General features: G+C 36.7%; 1 protein-coding gene across 1 annotated transcript in view; it reads right to left on the bottom strand.

Moving 5' to 3' along the window:
* The window catches only part of LOC135212592 (serine/threonine-protein kinase Sgk1-like), a 41,388-nt gene that overhangs the window by 4,800 nt on the left and 16,167 nt on the right, over window positions 1–20,421 (bottom strand). Inside the window, exons 3-11 of the mRNA XM_064246147.1 lie at window positions 8,994–9,089; window positions 8,107–8,210; window positions 7,251–7,394; window positions 6,098–6,214; window positions 5,416–5,521; window positions 4,661–4,828; window positions 3,215–3,313; window positions 2,146–2,316; window positions 1,052–1,225 (exon numbers count right to left, since the gene is read on the bottom strand). Coding sequence (XP_064102217.1) covers window positions 1,052–1,225; window positions 2,146–2,316; window positions 3,215–3,313; window positions 4,661–4,828; window positions 5,416–5,521; window positions 6,098–6,214; window positions 7,251–7,394; window positions 8,107–8,210; window positions 8,994–9,089 — 1,179 coding nt within the window. The remainder of the gene's footprint in view (window positions 1–1,051; window positions 1,226–2,145; window positions 2,317–3,214; window positions 3,314–4,660; window positions 4,829–5,415; window positions 5,522–6,097; window positions 6,215–7,250; window positions 7,395–8,106; window positions 8,211–8,993; window positions 9,090–20,421) is intronic.

Here is a 20,421-nt window from a genome sequence, read left to right as displayed (position 1 = left end):
GATCTTGTGCCGCTGTTATCATTCCTTCAGTTTCCTTCTTTAGCTCTCCCCTCTGTAGCCATTGCCAATTGTCATCGCTGGCTAGTTCTTTAGTCTGTCTCATGTATTGTCCGTGCATTGGTTTGTTGTGCCAGTCCTCTGTTCTGTCTGTCTTTCTCCTGTCTCTGTATATTTCTGGGTCTTCGTCTACTTTTATTAGTCCTTCTTCCCATGCACTCTTTAGCCACTCGTCTTCACTGGTTTTCAGATATTGCCCCAGTGCTCTGTTCTCGATGTTGAACGCAGTCCTCTATGCTTAGTAGTCCTCTCCCTCCTTCCTTTCGTGTTATGTATAGTCTGTCCGTATTTGCTCTTGGGTGTAGTGCTGTGTGTATTGTCATATGTTTCCGGGTTTTCTGATCTATGCTGCGGAGTTCTGCCTTCGTCCATTCCACTATTCCTGCGCTGTATCTGATTACTGGCACTGCCCATGTGTTTATGGCTTTTATCATATTTCCGGCGTTGAGTTTTGACTTGAGTATCGCCTTGAGTCTGCATATATTCTTTCCTGATCGTGTCCTTCATCTCTTGGTGTTTTATATCCCCTCCTTCCATTATTATTATTATTATTATTATTATTATTATTATTATTATTATTATTATTATTATTATTATTATTATTATTATTATTCAGAAGATGAACCCTATTCATTTAGAACAAGCCCGCAGGACCACTGACTTGAAATTCAAGCTTCCAAAGATTATGGTGTCCATTAGAAAGAAGTAACAGAAGGTAGTGAGAAATACAGAAAGAAGAGATCACTAGTTAAGGAAATATAACAAAATTAGTAAATAAATAGGAAAGAATGTAAATAAATGATAAAAATACAAATATTTAATTCTTAATTGAAGAGGTCCTGTTGCAAAAACTTAAAAAGATTTATTCTTTGTTAAAAAAACATTACAAAATTAAGAAATAAATACAAAAATGTAAGGAAATGATTAAAATACAAAGATTTAATTCTTAATTGAAGAGGTCCTGTTGCAGAAACTTAAAAAGATATATTCTTACCCCTTGTAATAAGTCTCTGGCCTTGTTAGAAACCGTGTGCTTGAGTTTCAAGGGCTTGTTCAAGATGGCGTCGTACATGGCTGGGGTGTCCCTCGAGTAGAAAGGCGGGAGGCCGTAGAGCATCTCGTAGAGAACAGCGCCCAGAGTCCACCAGTCGACCGATCTGGAGTAGTGCTGTTCGGAGAAGAGAAAATAAAGTTTCACTAGATTTTGGTCTGTTTTTTTGGTATAGTAGATTCACATCAACCGTGCATTTGATGTCTAGGCCAGTCCTTTACGACGCTCCTGATTGGCTGTTGATGAGCCAATCACAGGGCTGGAAACTCTCAGTCTCTATCGAGAGTTCACATGGGTTGGTTTTATGTTCCACCTCTCATGGGGGGATCCGTCTTTCAGGAGAGGTGGGACATACATCCTGCCTATGTGAACTCTCTCGAAAGACTGAGAGTTTCCAGTTCTGCGATTGGCTTATCAACAGCCAATCAGGAGCGTCGTAAGCGACTGGCCTAGATCAAATGCACGGTTGATGTGAATCTACTATAGTGACTTTTTCCTATTTAAAGGAAAGTTGCATAGTGAACAAAGCTGTTTTTGATGCAGTATGGTGCCCGTTTTTATCTTGTCAAGAAATTAGGTCGACTAATATACCCGATATTAGTTAAAATCATAAAAATTTACTCAGAATTGGGGGTTCGACTTATCTTCCGGTCGACTTATACGCCGAAATATACTGTATGTCAGAAAGAGGCTGAATTAAAAAAAAAACAAAAAACTAACATTTACACTTCGTATTCTTCCTCTTATTTAGTACCTCTGAAAACGTTTGTCAGTTTGTTACTAAAAGATTGTCTTTGTTACTTGCATCAGATAATTAAAATTTGGAAGATATAGGAATATGATTTTTGGGGTGAAGGGACCTTGGTTATATGCTGTTTCCAAACAGTCTAAATAATGAAGTTTTCGTCGAAACCGAAATTAGGTAGGAATAACGTTTAGTTATCCGTTGAGTGAAACTTGCATTAAAAATAAAATAAAATGAAATAAAATAAAAACGAAATCTTGAAGAGGACCCGTGTCCTTTCTCACGTTCTCACCTGTTTCTTCAGGATTTCAGGCGCCAGGTACTCGGGAGTTCCGCAGAAGGTGCCCGTCTTGGAAGCGTTGGTCTGCAGCCCTTCCTTGCACAGCCCGAAGTCCGTCAAGACTATGTGACCCTCGGTGTCCAGTAGTATGTTCTCGGGCTTCAGGTCTCGGTAGACGATTCCCTGTGAAAAATAAGAAAAGAAAGTCATGAGTGTTAGCACTTCGGTGGGAGCGAGTTCAATTCTCGGGTATTCCACTGAGGGGTGTGCGATGTGTATTTCTGGTGATAGAAGTTCACTCTCGACTTGGTTCGGAAGTCACGTAAAGCTGTTGGTCCCGATGGTTAAACCACTGGTTTCATGCAACGTAAAAACACTATACAAACAAACAAAATGAGTGTGAGCCGCGGGATTAAGTGAAAGACCTTCATTCTAAGAATGAGCAAAAATATAAGCTAAGTAAAGACAAATGGAAAGACGTGATCGTAGAATTAAAATTTAGAATCCTGTGAGTCGTTAGGATGACCTCAAAGACGTGAAATGTAATTAAAGCATGAATACGAGTCATGAATAAACGAAATGACATGAACTGTGATCCTGCATATAGAAGTTACGCTCCAATCACGATAATATAATTGATCGTTTTAAGACGCCATGTAAGTCATATTTCAGTTCCTCTGATCTAGTGTCATTGGTATTCTGACAGTGAAGTATCTATATTGAAAAGAGGGGTAGCAACATTAATGATATTTTTATCATGAATGTTGCTACCCCTCTTTGCTATATACTACGTAGATGCTTCATTATCAGAATACCAATGACAATGGATCAGAGGAAATGAAAAATGAGTTACATGGCGCATAAAACGATCACTTGTATTATCGCGATTGAAGCGTAACTTTTATTGTACAGGATCTAGTATATTGCAAAGAGGGGTAGTAATATTGATGATAAAAATATTACCGTACATAACAACGGAAGGTTCATTAATGGTAATGATGATGACAACGCATTACTGTTATGTTATTTTATAGCAGTAGTATTAGTAATAGTATTAGTAATGATGATGTTAAATATCTACCTTGCTATGCATGTAGGTGAGAGCGCAGCAGATCTCGGCGGCATAAAACCGCGCCCTGGGCTCCGCAAAGACGCGTTCTCTCTGCAAGTGGAAGAAGAGCTGCGAAGATAGAGAGAAAATGGATTAAATTAGATTTCTCATAGAAAATATTTGAGTTTATTTGATTCTCCTTGCCAGAGAGATATGCAAGGCTCGAATACCAGACGAGAATGGAGAGATATTGGCAAGTTCTTGTAAAATGCCATCTGGTTCTGATGACCTATGCAGTGAGTTGTGGTAGTCACTGGATTTCGGTGGGATACTTTAAAACGCTATCTGAGAAACGGAATGGTTACACCTTTGCGTGTGCTTGCGTGTATTCTCCGTGAACGTGGACTTGTTACTCGCACAAATGCGTACGTACAAACGGAGTTCTTGGGTTTTTTATGATTTTATTTTAAGTAATTTTAAACTTATAATTTTATTGTAAGCAATTTTAAACTTTTCTTATTGTAAGGAATTTTAAACATTTTTTATTTTAAGCAATTTTAAACTTATAATTTTATTTTAAGCAATTTTAAACTTATAATCTTATTTTAATAAATTTGAAACATATTTTTATCTTAAGCAATTTTTAACTTCAATTCTTATTTCAAGCAATTTTAAACTTATAATCTTATTTTAAGCAGTTTTAAACTTAAGCAATTTTAAACATAGTCTTATTTTAAGCAATTTAAAACTTATCTTATTTTAAGCAATTTCAAACTTATAATTTTAACCAATTTTAAACGTATAATCTTATTTTAAGCAATTTTAAACTTATAATCTTATTTTAAGCAGTTTTAAACTTATAATCTTATTTTAAACAATTTTAAACTTATAACTTTAAGCAATTTTAAACATATTCTTATTTTAAGCACTTTTATACCTATAATCTTATTGTAAGCAATTTTAAACTTATAGTCTTTTAATTTAATCAATTTTAAACTTATAATCTTATTATAAGCAATTTTAAGCTTATAATCTTAATTTAGGCAATTTTAAACTTATAATCTTATTGTAAGCATTTTTAAACATATAATCTTAACTTAGAAATTTTAAAATTATAATTTTAAGCAATTTTAAACTTATAATCTTATTTTAAGCAATTTTAAACTTATAATTTTATTTTAAGCAATTTTAAACTTTGGAGTTATGCTCCTACATCGATACTTGTTATGGTAACTAGAGGTTTTCGTTGGCTCCCCTCTACCGGAACCGCGTTGTTTTCTTGCAGGTTACTTTTTATACGTTCTCTCATGTCTCTCCTTACTAGGCTGTCTAACTTCTTTAAATATTTCAACTCTCTTAAGACTAAATATTTCAAGCGTGTCCTATAAGGGCATAGCAATGTGACAAAGTGGTCCCGTTAAACCACACAATGATGAAGAACTCTGGATCCAGAGTCCAGACACTTTGGAACCTTACCTCTCCTCCGTTGACGTAGTCCATGACGAAGAAGATCTTTTGGGAAGTAGTGAAAGCGAAGTGTAATTGAACCAGGTAAGGGTGGTTGAGCATCTTGATGAGCACCGAGCGTTCGCTCAGCACATGGGCGGTCTCGTTTCGCCGGACGATCATCCTTTTGTTCAGGACCTGAATGGGAGATCACATTGTATAGCAGGTTCACTTAAGGTAGATTCTTGGGTGGGCTCCATGCCTGCCAGACGTTTGTTTGGCGGCCGCTGATTGGCTGGGAGCTGCCTACCTCCCGGTACAAGCCAATCAACGGCCGCTGAACACATGTCTCGTAAGCATAGGGCTCTTCCAAGAATCTACCTTAAGTGAACCAACTATAGTAGAGTCCACTCTACAGAGGACTGGCGAACTCTTTGTTAGATTTAAGAGCTTGTGTCAGATATTATATTTATAATTGCCATCTCTGTGTAGAGGTTGTCGCTGTAACTAAATTCTCTTGTTTATTACTATCGTCTGCTCCAGGTTTTAAGTTTTGCTTGAAGTCTGTTTTTAGTTAGGATTGAGATTCGTATTTTGAATGCGATTGGAAATTTTTTTATAGATTGGTAATTTTATTAACGTATATTTTGTAACTTTGCTTATCGTTTGCTCATAGTAAATTGATATTGATTTCATTGTGATTGATCTTATTGAAAGTTTCGTCTACGAGTTATTTTCATTTTTAAGCATATGTCTGCTGAGAGAGAGAGAGAGAGAGAGGTTACCTTGACAGCGTAGATTTTGTTGTCCTCCCGGTATCTGGCCACCATCACCCTTCCGAAACTTCCTTTTCCGACAACCGACAAAAATTCGAAATCTCCTGGTGTCAGCCTGCAAGAGGAAAGGAAAATGAATGCGATAAGATACATAAGGTGTTTGAGTTCCTCGTTGGACGAGTGGTTTACGTGCTCGCCTACCGATTCGGTAGTTCCGAGTTCGATTCCCCGCTCTGCCAACGTGGACTTAGAGGAATTTGTTTCTGGTGATTTGAAATTCATTCTTTCTCGGTATGATGCGGTTCGGATCCCACAATAAGCTGTAGGTCCCGTTGCTAGGTAACCAATTGGTCCCTAGCCACGTAAAAATAGCTAATCCTTCGGGCCAGCTCTAGGAGAGCTGTTAATGAGCTCAGTGGTCTGGTAAAAACTAAGATAGACTTAATATGATTGCCTTTCAAATATCTGAGATGTTTTCAAATATGTAATTCACAGAGTTTATATGGGGCTTTCAAAACGATTTCATTACTTATATAACCAATGAGGGGGAATGAATGTCTAACCTCACATAGTTAACGGTTGATAAAACTATTAGTTTGTGATCTGTCATAGGAAAACCTTTAAGACTTTGTTGTGGCTATTTCCTTCCCTGATTTTCATCTAGAATTATTTCCATTTCTGAGGAACTTACGATTTCTTCTCGGTGCATCCGAGGTCGATGCTCGACTGAGATTGGAGAGTTCCCTTCTCGCCGAAGGAACTGTCGTCACCGTTGGCGTTGGTGTTTCCTTTGGTTGGAATAGGTTTTCTGTGAGAGGAAGGCGGAAGAAGAATTAGGGGGGGTTCCGGTGCGGTGAAAAAGTGGCTTAATTGAAATCTCTTATTAGTTATTTTGCTGGTCAAGTTTAAGGGGTATGATATCTTGATGCTTGCAGCTTACTGTTTGCTAGGCTTCTCTGTATCTCTGCGTGATATTTATACTGTCATTTTTAGATCTTTTTTGTTTGAATGGATGTCTGCAGCATTCCAGGACCTCGGTCTTTTGAACATAATTGCTCAAGTGGGAAGGGCTCTTGTAGAAGAGGTATTACTCGTATTTGTGCTGGTTAATGCTACGTATAATACCGTGCGTGATGCTGTGGTAATTGGCCATTACTACTACCCTGAAGCCTCGCGAGTACAGAAATATGACTTTATAGCACAGTGGTTTCCAACCTGTGGGGCGCCTCCCCCCCCTGGGGGGCTCAAAGGGGTGCTAGGGGGGGGGGCAATGCTTGATGCAGGGGATAATTATATACGAAAACTATCAATTATGATGGAATTCAGAATTTCAAAATACTGAGAAAATATTTCAGATATAAATATGAAATTTAGTTGTAAAATAAATAAAATAAACTATTTCAAATTCTATATTAAGGAATTAATATATATATATATATATATATATATATATATATATATATATATATATATATATATATATATATATATATATATATATATATATAATATTGTGAATTATGACATGTGCCGACTATGCTAGTAAATTACAGTATTTAAGGAAGTGGGGCCGGGTGCGCAGAGAATGTGCCATTCAATGAAGGGAGACGAGAATTAGAAAAGGTTGGAAACCACTGTTATAGCACTTTTAAGAGGTATTATTTGTGCTTCTTTTTGCAACGAAGTTTACCGTGCGTGATGCTTTAGTAATTGACAATTTAATTGACTTACTATTACTCTGAAGCGTCTTGTGTACAGAAGTATGACTGTATTACGTATGGCTTCGAGGTTATAGCCAAAGGAGAAGGCTTCCGACACCGTTTGGCCCCTATGAACTTTCTTACCTTGCTGGAATTGGCGCCCCGGGCGGCATGAGGAGTTTCGGGTTGAGGATGATGGGAGTGTTGGCAGGAGAGCCCCCGGAGTCGCTGCTACTTCCGGAGGAGGATCGGAATTTGTCCAGCTGCAGGAACTCCCTTACTTCCGGTCTGGGCGGAGGAGAGAGAGAGGGTTAGTTCGAATGCTAATATTTTTTATTAAGAGGAAATTTACTGATATTTATTGAAGTTACTTGAAATTTTCTTGTATATTTTGGATCAATAACTACCAGAGTAATGGCTCTTTTGTTGATTACTGTGAAATTGTCTCTGTGATGTTAAATGGAATTCTGGTAGCGGTTTCAGTTTTAAGATTGGGGGCCCTTGTGGCTTTTAGGGCCTTGTATTGAAATATCTCTGAAATTTCTGTTCTCTTTGGAGTTCGGTTTTAGAATTCTGACAGAATTCATATTTTCAAGAATCGTTTATTGAAAATAAGTTGACTTTAAATTTTCACAGGAACTTACTTCAAAATCAGGTTTCATAAAAAAAAGTTAATAAGAAAAAAAAAATAATGAAACTATTTTTAAAAAATTGATCAGACGGTGGCTATAGAAATATCAACGCAATTCTTAGTGTAAAATTACTGATCTAAAAGAATAAACTGTGAACATTGGTGGGAAAAATAGATTTTTGCAACTATTCCAACAGAATAATGAGATTCTTTGTAGCAAGAGGCTGCCATTGAGAAAGAGGAGGAATCCACAGTTCCAAAAACTGGCGGCATTGTCCAGAAGGCACAGATTACGAAATGCCATCATTACTATGAATATATAAACTTGCATCAAATATGACTGACGTTGCTGAGAGAGGTTTAACTCACAAGGTGACAATTCTCGGATCCACCATTATCGCCTGGATGAAGGTGTCCACGTTCTGTCTCTCGACTGTCTCTCCGTCTGGGAGTTTTACCGCTAAAGAACGATCCTGGAAAAAAAACCAAACGAATATTCATAAAAAAACGTTGAATTTAGATTTAAAAAAATTGGTATTAAAGTAGTTCATGTTGAAAAAATATGCGGAGCCTTTAATGGGTTAGGAAACGGACCAGATGATGAAACAGCAACGGAAAATGAATTATTTGTGGAGAGTGAATTCCTCACATATTTGTTCCATGATCACGAACGTGTTTCGTGCCGTAATGTCAGATATACGCGACCATTGGTCCGAACTTCGATTCTCGGCTCGGCCAACGAGGAATCAGAGGAATTTATTTCTGGTGATAGAAATTCATTTCTCGATGTAATGTTGTTCGGATCCCACTGTAAGCTGTAGGTTTCATTGCTAGATGACCAATTGGTTTCTAGCCACGTAAAAATATCTAATCCTTTAGGGCCAGACCTAGGAGAGCTGTTAATCAGCTCAGTGGTCTGGTAAAATTATGATATACTTTTTTCATACTTGACCATTGAATTTTGTTATTTAGTTTCGATTGTATATATATATATATATATATATATATATATATATATATATATATATATATATGTGTGTGTGTGTGTGTGTGTGTGTGTGTGTGTGTGTGTGTGTGTGTGTGTAGTGATTGGTCTATCACCTCCCTCCCTGAGGATAGGGTTAACTCATTTTCCCCGAAGCCTAGTTTGATAAGAGCCATACGTGGTCTGTTCCATGAACAGTAAATATGATATACAGTAAGTGATATACCAAGGAAAAGCAAAGTCTATGAATGCAAATATATTGAGCTCATACCTTCTGTTGGACGGTCTCCTGTAGTCTGAGGAATTCCTTGTATCGTCTCAGGATAAACCAACATTTCATATCGTTCTGCACCACCACTTTGAAGATCTGTCAAGGAATTCAAAAAGTGAGGATTAGAGTTTTAACTGACACGCCCTACTTTTAGTTTTCTGTAAAAGAAAACTATTTGAAGTGGCTATTTGTCTCTCTCTCTGCACTTTTCCCGTCTGCCCTCAGATCATAAAAACGAAGGCAAGAGAGCTGCAAATTGGCTTTGTGTTGTTTTTATATTATTTAAGGTTAAAATTAACCATGATGCTGCGTCTGGCAACGCTCGAGGAGAGGCCACCACCGGGCCGTGGCTAAAAGTTTCATAGGCCGCGACTCATACAGTATTATACGACTATACAGAAACTCGATTGCGCCGAATACTTGTTTAAGTTGAATTGTGTATCAGAGAATTTATTTCGTTGAATTGTTTACCTATTAGTCCCCTAAATACATGAAAGATATTCGAATGTTTTATGGTAATTAGTTGTAGAAAATTTATTTGTCTGTTTTTAAATAGTAAATCTATTTTATGCTATTTATTTTTTAGTAAGTGCTCTGTTTGTATTGTCGTACTACTGAATAACCTGACGGTTTTAGTGCCGGGTCATTAGACCAATGGTTCGTAAATCAGATCAGATCAAGTTATTAGTCACCTATAGGTAAAATAGGGAGCTACATTTTCCCATCAGTTTGTCACGTTTATCTCGTCATCTCAACTCCCAAGACGTCTCAGTCGAACTTAGTATCAAGATAGACTTATCATTCATTCATGAAGTTAAGATATTATGTCCGTGCGCCAGTGTGCACTTTGTGTCACCGGTTTTAGTAACTATGTTCCTTTGACCTTCTTATTTAATAAGATATAGCATCGGGGATATTATAGTATTTCACTAGCACCTCGGTGGTCGCGAGTTCGATTCTCGGCCATTCCATTGAGGAGTGAGAGATGTGTAGTCCTGGTGATAGAAGTTCACTCTCGACGTGGTTCGGAAGTCACGTAAAGCCGTTGGGGGTCCCGTTGCTGAATAACCACTGGTTCCATGCAACGTAAAAACACCATACAAATAAAACAAACTAGTACTTCTTGCTAAGGGGAAATGTCAGCGTTATTTGCTTTTGCAAGAACCATAATGGAGTCTTTTTAATCGTATCTTTATTTCCTTGGTAGTGTTCTCTGACAACTTTTGTCTGAAAACAGGTGGACGAGTTTTAAGGTTTGCAAAGTATCTTGTGGCTTCTTAGTACTACGATTGTATTGTAAGTAATTTTTCCTTGTATTAGCAATTAATGTTGACATTTTGTGAGGCTGAATATGGCAATGATACTTTATTAGAATTTAAAAAAAAAAAAAATCAAATGCTTTTTAGTATACGACTTTGGCATGTACTGTATAGACACAACGGGTGTGTATATTGAAAGCAATGCATATAATAATAGGCCCTGAACGTAGTTGGCATAATATAATACCCTCTTGTTAATACCTGTATGGAAGGGCCCATAAGGCCAGCTGTTTCATCCCATGTTTGTCTTAAATTTAGAAAAGTGAGGAATAACACTTCCTGGATTTATCCTCAAAGGCCTTCCCTGAAGAAAAATGATGTGTTCCCTTATTTCCAACTACCTACCTGACTCAAAGCAGTGGAATGGGAGTGACAATAGATAAAAGCGTTGACGTGTCGATAAAGCAAAGCTAAGTTAAGATAGGCATTCACGTTGATAGAGTAAGTTTGTTGTGTGTTATTTTATTACCTAGTGTATAAGTAAAGGTGTTTTGTTATGCCCTTTCTCTTTGATAGGGCAATTTCTTTTTCTTTGGCATATGGTGTCAGTGGACGGGTCAGAGAATTTACTGGAAATCAGTAAATTTAGAGTCTGATTTTCTATAGACAAAGGAAAGTTTGTTAACGTTAAGCGATAACGAATATCGTAACGAGAACCGGACGTGTGTTTGAAGTGAAATGACCACTTCTCTGATAAGATAGAGCGGTATTTAAGGAAATAAAACGGATAACCGGTACCCGCTTAAGGCCTAAGCTTTCCTCTAAAATTTTGGCAAGTGGGTTGTCTGTCACTAGGTGCAGATAAGCAATAACCTAACTTGTACGTACTATAGGTCGAGGCTACGTTTATGAAGAACCACAAGGCCTTCTTGAGGATTATAAAATGATTGCTTTCATTCTACCATCAATCTAATTTCCCTGGAATCCATCCTTGTGATTAGAGCATCAGTGGCGTAGTCGGTTTGGTCTTGGCCTGCCATCTCAGTGGACTCGAATTCAATTCTTGGGCATTCCATTGAGGGGTCAGAGATTTGTATTTCTGGTGATAGAGGTTCACTCTGACGTGGTTCTTAAGTCACGTAAAGCCGTTGGTCTCGTTGCTGAATAACCACTGGTTCCATGCAACGTGAAAAGTCCATACAAACAAGCAAAACATCCCTGTGGTTCAGTGTTATAGTAAAATAGGAGGATTTGGGATTTATTTATTTTCTTAAATGAGGACCAAAGGAGCCGACAAATCAGGTCTTTTATTTAGGGTTAGCCTAAAGGGAAAGAAAATAAGAATAGCGCCTAACGCTTTAGGCAGTGACAGGTTTGCCTCTTGGATAACGAAAGACTGTAAGAGTCTCCCCTCTCTCTCTCTCTTTCACTCTCGTTATTTTCATTGTACCCTGATTATTCTCTCTTTTATGTGTTTACGCTACCTTATCTAATATTGTTTCTCATAGCTATCATTACACTGCGAAAGAAGGAAAAACGTCCATGGATATCATCGGGGCTGGAGAAACAAATGCCATTTTCTCGGAAATATAAATATATGCTAGGTCCTTAGTTCGATTAAGGACTGTTGTCCATAAGTCAATCTAGCTTGGGTGGGTATTAGCGCAGAAGAAAAAAAAAAGGCTTTGGTATATATTCATATTTGTATGTGTGTTTGTATGTATGTATGTAAAGTTATCGACCAGGGACTGCGATGAGTAAAGAACAAATTAAGCAAGTGGACATAAAAATTCCTTAACCTTGCGATAAGAGATCAAGGCTAGCAACAGTGTGAGTTCACGATGATCCTGGTAAGCCTTAATCTTTCAACCTAGACCATTTATAGATAGGACGTTACTAAGATGCACCCGTTCTCATGTGATCTACTGTACTTAGTAACCCTCCCCCGCCCCTTTGGTGATTCGGTTCTCGTGTGTAATTTTTATTTTAAGGGAAACACCGGTAGCTTTCGGTTAGTTACTAAGGGTGCTTAGTGTACTTACAAGAATAGCGTTTTTTTTTTTTTTAACGTCAGCTAGCTTTCAGTTAAACTTGTCAGTTAATCTACACATGTGCTCAGTCAACCTCAGTCAACCCACTTGTAGGTATACTTTGTCAGCGACCTGACAAATCTCTTTGATAAGCTCATAGGTCTTCTTTTTGTGTGTGTGTGTGTGTCGTCAATACGCTGTCAGTAATTGCACAGTTATATGCTGTTCACTCATTGGTATGTTGTAGGTATATAGGCTGTCAAAAATATCAAAGGTATTCATTGTTGATTACTTCTTACATATAAATACTGTCAGCATGTAAGAAGCTCATTAACAAACTGCAATGAGTAAGCGGCTTAGTGGCGTGATCGGTATGGTCCTGGCCTGCCACCTCGGTGGCCGCGAGTTCGATTCTCGGTCATTCTATTGAGGTGTTAGAGATGTGTCTTTCTGGTGATAGGAGTTCACTCTCGACGTGGTCCGGAAGTCACGTAAAGCCGTTGTTCTCGTTGCTGAATAACCACTGGTTCTATGCAACGTAAAAACTCCATAAAAAAAAGCAATGAGTACAATAAAACACAAGTTCAAACACCAGAGTATAACTCACAGACATTTCTGAGACATCATGTCTCCCCTTCAGTACAATTCGTTCTTAAAACTTGATACTCTGCCATCTCACGTGATGGATTTCTGTAGTCCACTTCAAGAGAAAAGAGGGAATCAACAAGGAGATAAGATAGTCTATTTCCTTTTAATAGTGATTAGGGTCGTTCGAACCCTTCCTCCCACCCCCTTCCCTCCAAAGTAAAAGGATAAGACTTGATGTCCTCCTCAGACTTCAAGTGGTCGCGAGTTGAGATGGCCCCCAAAGGCGCGGCTCACGTGTAAGAGGATTTCTGCTGTATTCTGTTGTTATAGAGCTGGATGGAGTATGGCTTTGGCTTTGCCATATGTTGATCTAAATCATATTTCTTGTCATACTCATATTTGCTTCTTTATAATCAGTTGTTGTTCATTGTTTTAAGGGTCACCACTTGAGGTGTTTGAATCGTGGTGAAGAGGCGCAAGTTAAAATTAGAAGTGATAAGCAATGTTATTTGTCTCTCTTGCAGATGACATTCCTGAACAGACGATGTATTCCTGGAAAGGTTCCGTTGGTTATTCATTTCGATGATGCATTATCTCTTCTCCGAGTGATATGTAAAGGAATGGAATGTTTTCTCAGTATCCCAGTCATTTGAATCTTGACCGCATTTCATTCATACTTCTCCGTACCGTAGAGACACATTCGGGACTGACGTAACAGCAGAGTCTTTCATGGTTTGTTCACTATAATAGTTTATCGCGAGGACGCTAGTACTTTAGGAAGCTGGTTGATGTCTGAAGGGGGGTCTGAGTGCATGAAAAGGAGTTTTTGGAATGTAGCATTGAATGATTCCGGTATTTCAGAATAACTTATCATTTTCAGTCGTTACTACTGGTGTTGCTGATGGTTTTTTCTCAGGGTAGTGACGCCGGACTTTGTCTTCTGATCCATCATGGAAACTTGCTATAAAGCTTTGAGTATATTGCTTTTTTAACCAACCAGACGACACGAAATATCAATAGTTCTTCAATATTGACGACTTTGACGCAAAAGGACATATAACATCAACTAAAATGGTGGACTTTTTTTATATCGGGGGTTCAAAAATTGGTGCCGATGATGACTTAAAAGGTGTACAAAGCGGCGCAGCGACCGTGGAAGTGTCTTGCACTTGAGTTCATCCGCGAATCCCCATTATGTAGAAAATGATTGTTGTTAGTGAGCATTGTCTTTGTATTAAATTGTAATCATTGTGGACTAAGGATAGACAGAGTTATTCTGGGTCCAAGAAGCTCCTCAAGGGTTTATGTTGTAAGATCTCTCATGGGGCTTCTCAGTGGTCTTTGCTAAATGATGCAATATAAAATCGTTCAATAAGATGCAATTTGTTTTCCGAAATTTACGAAAATAAAAAGTATTTTTTCCCCATTTAGATGGTAGGTCGTCAGTGCCCCTCACATTGTGCAATTTAGGCATTACTGAAGGGTGTTCGCTGTGTCCATATGGCCACAAGCTGCAGCCAATAACACTTTACTTTACCTCTTGGTGTCCAACTCCTCTAACTAGTATGACTTTTGTAGCTCAACTGTAGAGTGGTTTCTCAATTTCAAGTTCCTCGTTGGACGAGTGGATTTCGCCCTCGGTTACCAATCCGGTGGTCCGAAGTTCGATTCTCGGCTCGGCCAACGCGGAGCCAGAGGAATTTATTTCTGGTGATAGAAATTCATTTCTCGCTATAATGTGGTTCGGATCCTACAATAAGCTGTAGGTCCCGTTGCTAGGTAACCAATTGGTTTCTAGCCACGTAAAAATATCTTATCCTTCGGGCCAGCCCTAGGAGAGCTGTTAATCAGCTCAGTGGTCTGGTTAAACTAAGATATACTTCTCTCTCAATTTCACCTTTAGATACCTGTACTTCATCTTTATTTCCTATTTATCTTTATCATGCTAACCAACCACTCAATCGGGAGGTGCTATTTGTTTTTATTTCCTATCTATCTTCACGTCATCCAGGACTTGTCCACCTATCCCTTGAAATGAGTTGACGGCGGTAGAATATTTGCCAGGAAAACGACTATGCTCCATTGCATCGTGAACTCTCGTGTTACAGTTGTTTGGAGGAACGATTTCATTCCGAGTAAAGTGATATTGCAGGACACGTCATGTTGAACATGACTGGCCTCTCATCGTGTTGCTGTTAGTATATAACATTACAGAAATAACGATATTCATTTGGCTATGGAGAAGTTTTGTGTGTGTGTGTGTGTGCAAATGTTTGAATGCTATATAAAAGGTCGATTGTTTTATGTTTTATGCTTACTTTGCACATCTCCCGAGATTTGATTTTTAGAACATTTCATAACATTTGGCTATGGAGAAGTTTTTTTTTTGGGGGGGGCAAATGTTCGATACATTTGAATGCTATATAAAAGGTCGATTGTTTTATGTTATATGTTTACTTTGCACATCTCCTCAGATTTGATTTTTAGAACATTTCATAACAATTTCTTTTATGAATATTTCATATAAAAGGTATTGTTTATTATGCACGGCTCCGTAGCTTTCATTTTAAGAACATATCGTCAGTCAGTCTTATGAATATTTTATGTTATTTGTGTTTTACTTAACTTTTGAAAAGATTCAATATACTGTATTTTATGTTATTTGTCATTTTCTTAACTTTTAAAAAAATTCAAAATACCAAGCGCGTTCATCTTCGTAGCTGAGTCTCCATAAGGGTCACGATGGTTTGGTTATGACAAAATTTCATACACAACCTTATGTTGTTATTGTTTGGATGGTGGTTGTGAAATAGATAGAGATTTAATAAGGAGGTCTTCTGGTTGTTTCAGGATTGGTGGTGACTTTTGCACGTTGCGAGAGTCACAGCGTTACTGGTAAGGTATTTTGTGAATGTCGTATACTAAATGTTTTGGTTAGATCCAAACGTTTTTTCCTTAAATTTTATATCTTATTCGATTTTATTTGCGTATCAGCACACCTACTTCTTCTCTAACACTATATATATATATATATATATATATATATATATATATATATATATATATATATATATATATATATATATATATATATATATATATGAGGATATATTCCACAATGATGTAAGATCCTTATATATAGTTATATGAAAAGTATATTTCTGGTACAGTGATATATATTTTACATAACTACATAAGGATTTTACGTCATTGTGGATTATATCCTCATTTACTTAGAGGTGCGGCATAGTACTTAGCTCCTGAATATATATATATATATATATATATATATATATATATATATATATATTATATATATATATATATATATATATATATTTATTTTTTATATTAGAGTGAAGAGAGAGGAGAGAGAGAGCGAGAGAGAGAGAATAGAGAGAGTTGTTACTGTCCATCACGTAAAACAGTGCGGACATATACACGACTATTAATTATTAAAATTAATACAGTCAACTTCCTGATCATGTATCCGTGGCGTCCAGAGGTCAACTGTCCGTCCGTGTTATTTCGGTTGCAAGTTGCAAGGGCAACCATCCTGAGCTCAGAATTAATTGCCTTCTTTTCGTTCTAGTAACCGTTATAGCGAACGTATCCTTTGTCATTAGTCACATTTTGATTTTGTTGGTATTTTTGTGAAGATTGTTGTTCCTGCGGAGGCGTGTGTTTTATATATATATATATATATATATATATATATATAATATATATATATATATATATATATATATATATATATATACTATATATTGTATATATATATATATGTATATATATATATATATATATATATATATATATATATATATATATGATATCCTTAGTATCTTTATATAAATCCATATATATATTATATATAGATATAATTTTTATATATATATATGATTTAAATATAAAATAATAATATCTATATATATAATATATGTATATATATATATATATATAGATATACATATAGACATATATATAATATATATATATATATATATTTCAATATATTAATATTTATATATATTATATAATATTATATATATATATTTATATATTTTATATAATATAATTATATTATTATATTAATAATAATATAATATATAATTATAATGTACATACTATATATCTGAATATATATGGTATACTTATATAAATATTATGTTCACATATGTACACACACAGATATATATATATGTATATGTATATGTATGTATATATATATATATATATATATATATATATATATATATATATATATTCTAAAAAGCAGTCCACTCATATATTTCAACCTTGTATGATAGCAATAGTTCCCTACTCTCTGAACAATAAGCTCCACAATTGAACGTACCGTCCTCCAAACCGGGGTCAACTTCTCTTTCACTAGCCCCATGAAAACTAGGAGAACAAAGATACTTTGGACCTAGCTTAAGGATGCTACGTAACGTCCTTTGGTTCGAGGAGGCTTGCCGTCTCTACCGTCATCTCATTATTTACATAATTTTTGACTAAATGGGTTCATTAAAACTTATATAAGCACTGTGAGCTGTTATTTTTGGAGCTGATAGTAAATATCCGCAGCCAGTAACATCTAATCGTGATCGGCGGAAGCTGATGCTCATTCTATCGTGTACCCAAACTGATATAGGAACCCCTCCCCCATCCCTCCCGCGACGTTCCGGGTCGTCCCATAACATGTCAGACCAAGGTACGTTCATTGTAGAATCTTATTGAGGGTTCACTGTTAAGAGAAGGAAGCCCCAGGCTGGACGACGGCGGGCTTAAACGTGCTGTGTATTGTCCAGTGAAGAACGGTTTACACAGAGTCGATTATAGTAGATGATCATTGCGTTGTGTTAAAGAGAGATTCATGAAGAGACGACGTTTTCATATTCATTTCGCTTTTAAGAAAGGATTAGTATTGAAATTTCCTTAATTCCCTTTTACTAGAGTCCACGCCCTTCTCTCGCAAGTAAAACAAGATGGCTGAATGAATTAGAGGTGTAACTAAAGCGCAGTGCGATAAGCAATGAACAAATGATAATGACTGCCCCTTTTGGGACTGTCCCACTGTTATCAGCGCCGATAAGAACGTGTATTCTTCCTTCGTGCTAATATTAGTCTTATTGAAAGGAGACATAAGGGTGGTTTTTGACCCTTGAACGTGTCAGCTTTGTTTTCGAACGTCACTGGTTGAGTGCCTTATTATTGTGATCTACATAGACTGGCTTCATGGTTATGCCATGAGCGGTTGTGTAATTCTCTCTCTCTCTCTCTCTCTCTCTCTCTCTCTCTCTCTCTCTCTCTCTCTGGAAACTTGACATAATCCCTCAGCATAATATCTGAATCCGCAAGTAGCATCCAATCGAAGCATGTGTTGAATTTCGAAAAGATTTTGAGGCTGACAACCGTATAAAGTTGTAAATATAGGTATTTAAAGATGACATATTTACTTTTATTTTGATTATTTTGATTCATTTTTTATTTATTTATTATTATTATTTTATTATTTGTGTTTCGACGTAACGTAGTTAAGTAGAGAAACTGCGCTGATAAACCGTTTTCCAGGAAGCTTAAGCCAAGTTTTGCTTGAAGCTGACGAAGTCAGTCTGTTGGACTAAAACATAATTATTATGACTTCCAAGACAGCGTCCTATATTTTTTTTTTCTTTTTTTTAGCATCGATAAGTTAAATTCTGGTAAGTGATTGAATATCTAGTTGGACGCTGGATTTTATTTCCAGGAATTCGAACTGGTATAATTTAAGTTTCGGTCAGGATGGCGAGTTAGAAGACGAAGTGATTTAAGATTCTGAGGTTTAGTGAATAGAATTTTAGTGAGAAAATGTGTGTTTATGAGAGAGAGAGAGAGAGAGAGAGAGGAGAGAGAGAGAGAGAGAGAGAGAAGAGAAACGCTTCATATGTGCTTCATATAATTTAAAAGTATGGACAGTCTTAAACTCATCAGAAGCCAGGTTGTCTTGGTAATTAGGAGAGCACAACCATAATTATGGAAACTGCAAAGCAATCCAATTAGTAAAGACTTATTTAAAATCCTATGAAAACTTCAGATCGTTCGCACAGGGGACCTTGGAGATAAGACCCATACAGTCTTCTTATTTAAAATAAGAAGTTATATCTTGGCTTACACATATAATATGTTTCAGTTTGACGAAAAGTGAAAGATAGAGCTGCCTGAATTACGGAGAGGACGTGTGCAAAGAGAAATGTTAGACACTTCAGATTCATAAGTACCGCTATTAGAAATAGAAAGTGCCCAGTCCTATTGTTCGAATTGAATTAAATTTTAATAAACAGGTGATTAGTTTCTGATATGGATAAACAGATAAACGGTGAAGATTAAATGATCACTCAAACGGAAAGTACAAAGTAGGGGGATTCAAACGAAGGTCCTTGACTTCAATCACGGACTGTAGAGAGAGCCATGACCCGGCTGCTCTATCATGCGACATTGATCGATCGATTGATTGATTTCGGACGGCGTTAAAACTGGTGCAAGAACACTGGTAATATGTAGAATACATATGACATGTATAAAGCAGTTAGGCTTTCATATAAGCAAAATATGTTATGACAGGTATTAATCAGGTAATCAGCGTTGATCGATCGATCTATTGATTGATTTCTGCAGCCCGGCGTTAAAACTGGTGCAAGAACACTGGTAATATGTAGAATACATATGACATGTATAAAGCCGTTAGGCTTTCATATAAGCGAAATGTGTTATGACAGGTATTAATCAGGTAATCAGCGAATCATGGCTGGCTGAAACGTGATAGGCAAGGTGTCGCTGATATCTGCTGGTATCGCTATTAATAGAACTTCCTATCGTGATATCGAACTCGGGACACATCAACTGCAGAATAACGAGTCCGCTAGGCTCTCTATTGAAAAACATGATTAAGGTGATAAATGAATTCTGTCCGATATGGAGGTGGTATTGTTGCCAACGTCTTCTCGCACTGAAGTTACGCAAGAGACTAAGCGACTGATTAAGCTTCTGTTTTTTCCTGGATTGGACGCGAATTTTGGTTAATTAAGTTTTTGGGCATAATTCGTGATATTTCATGGGTTACTTTTTGGTCCGAGTCAGGGATACTGGATAATTTATGTAGTGGGAGGAGCTTATCTTTCCACTATAAGAATAATTCATTTATTTATTTTCATCTATTTGTTTATTTATTGGAGTTAAGCCGGTGTCAGCATCGCTTAGTTTGTGTCCTATAGCCTTACCGCAATCAAGGGCGGGTTCTTTCTTCTGATTAATCAATTTTCCGCAAAGTCTGTGCAGGTTCCAGTTGTAAATTTACTTCGATTCCATCAGTATCAGTATGTAGATTTTAACAGCGCATTTTTAAAAATTTGAAGCCTTTATTTCTTTTTAATACAACCGTAAATTTAAAATTTTATAAAATTGTATCGCGTAAATATTCAAACCATAATTTTTGTAGATTTCGCGCAAATTTTCGTCAATTCCAAGATGAATATATTAGAGTTCCCATATACTTTGGAAATTCTAGTATAT

The sequence above is a fragment of the Macrobrachium nipponense genome, chromosome 41, assembly GCF_015104395.2.
Source record: "Macrobrachium nipponense isolate FS-2020 chromosome 41, ASM1510439v2, whole genome shotgun sequence".
In the NCBI taxonomy this organism is placed as follows: domain Eukaryota; kingdom Metazoa; phylum Arthropoda; class Malacostraca; order Decapoda; family Palaemonidae; genus Macrobrachium; species Macrobrachium nipponense.
Note: the sequence above shows the minus strand (reverse complement) of the source record. Positions and strands in the feature narration are given on the sequence as shown.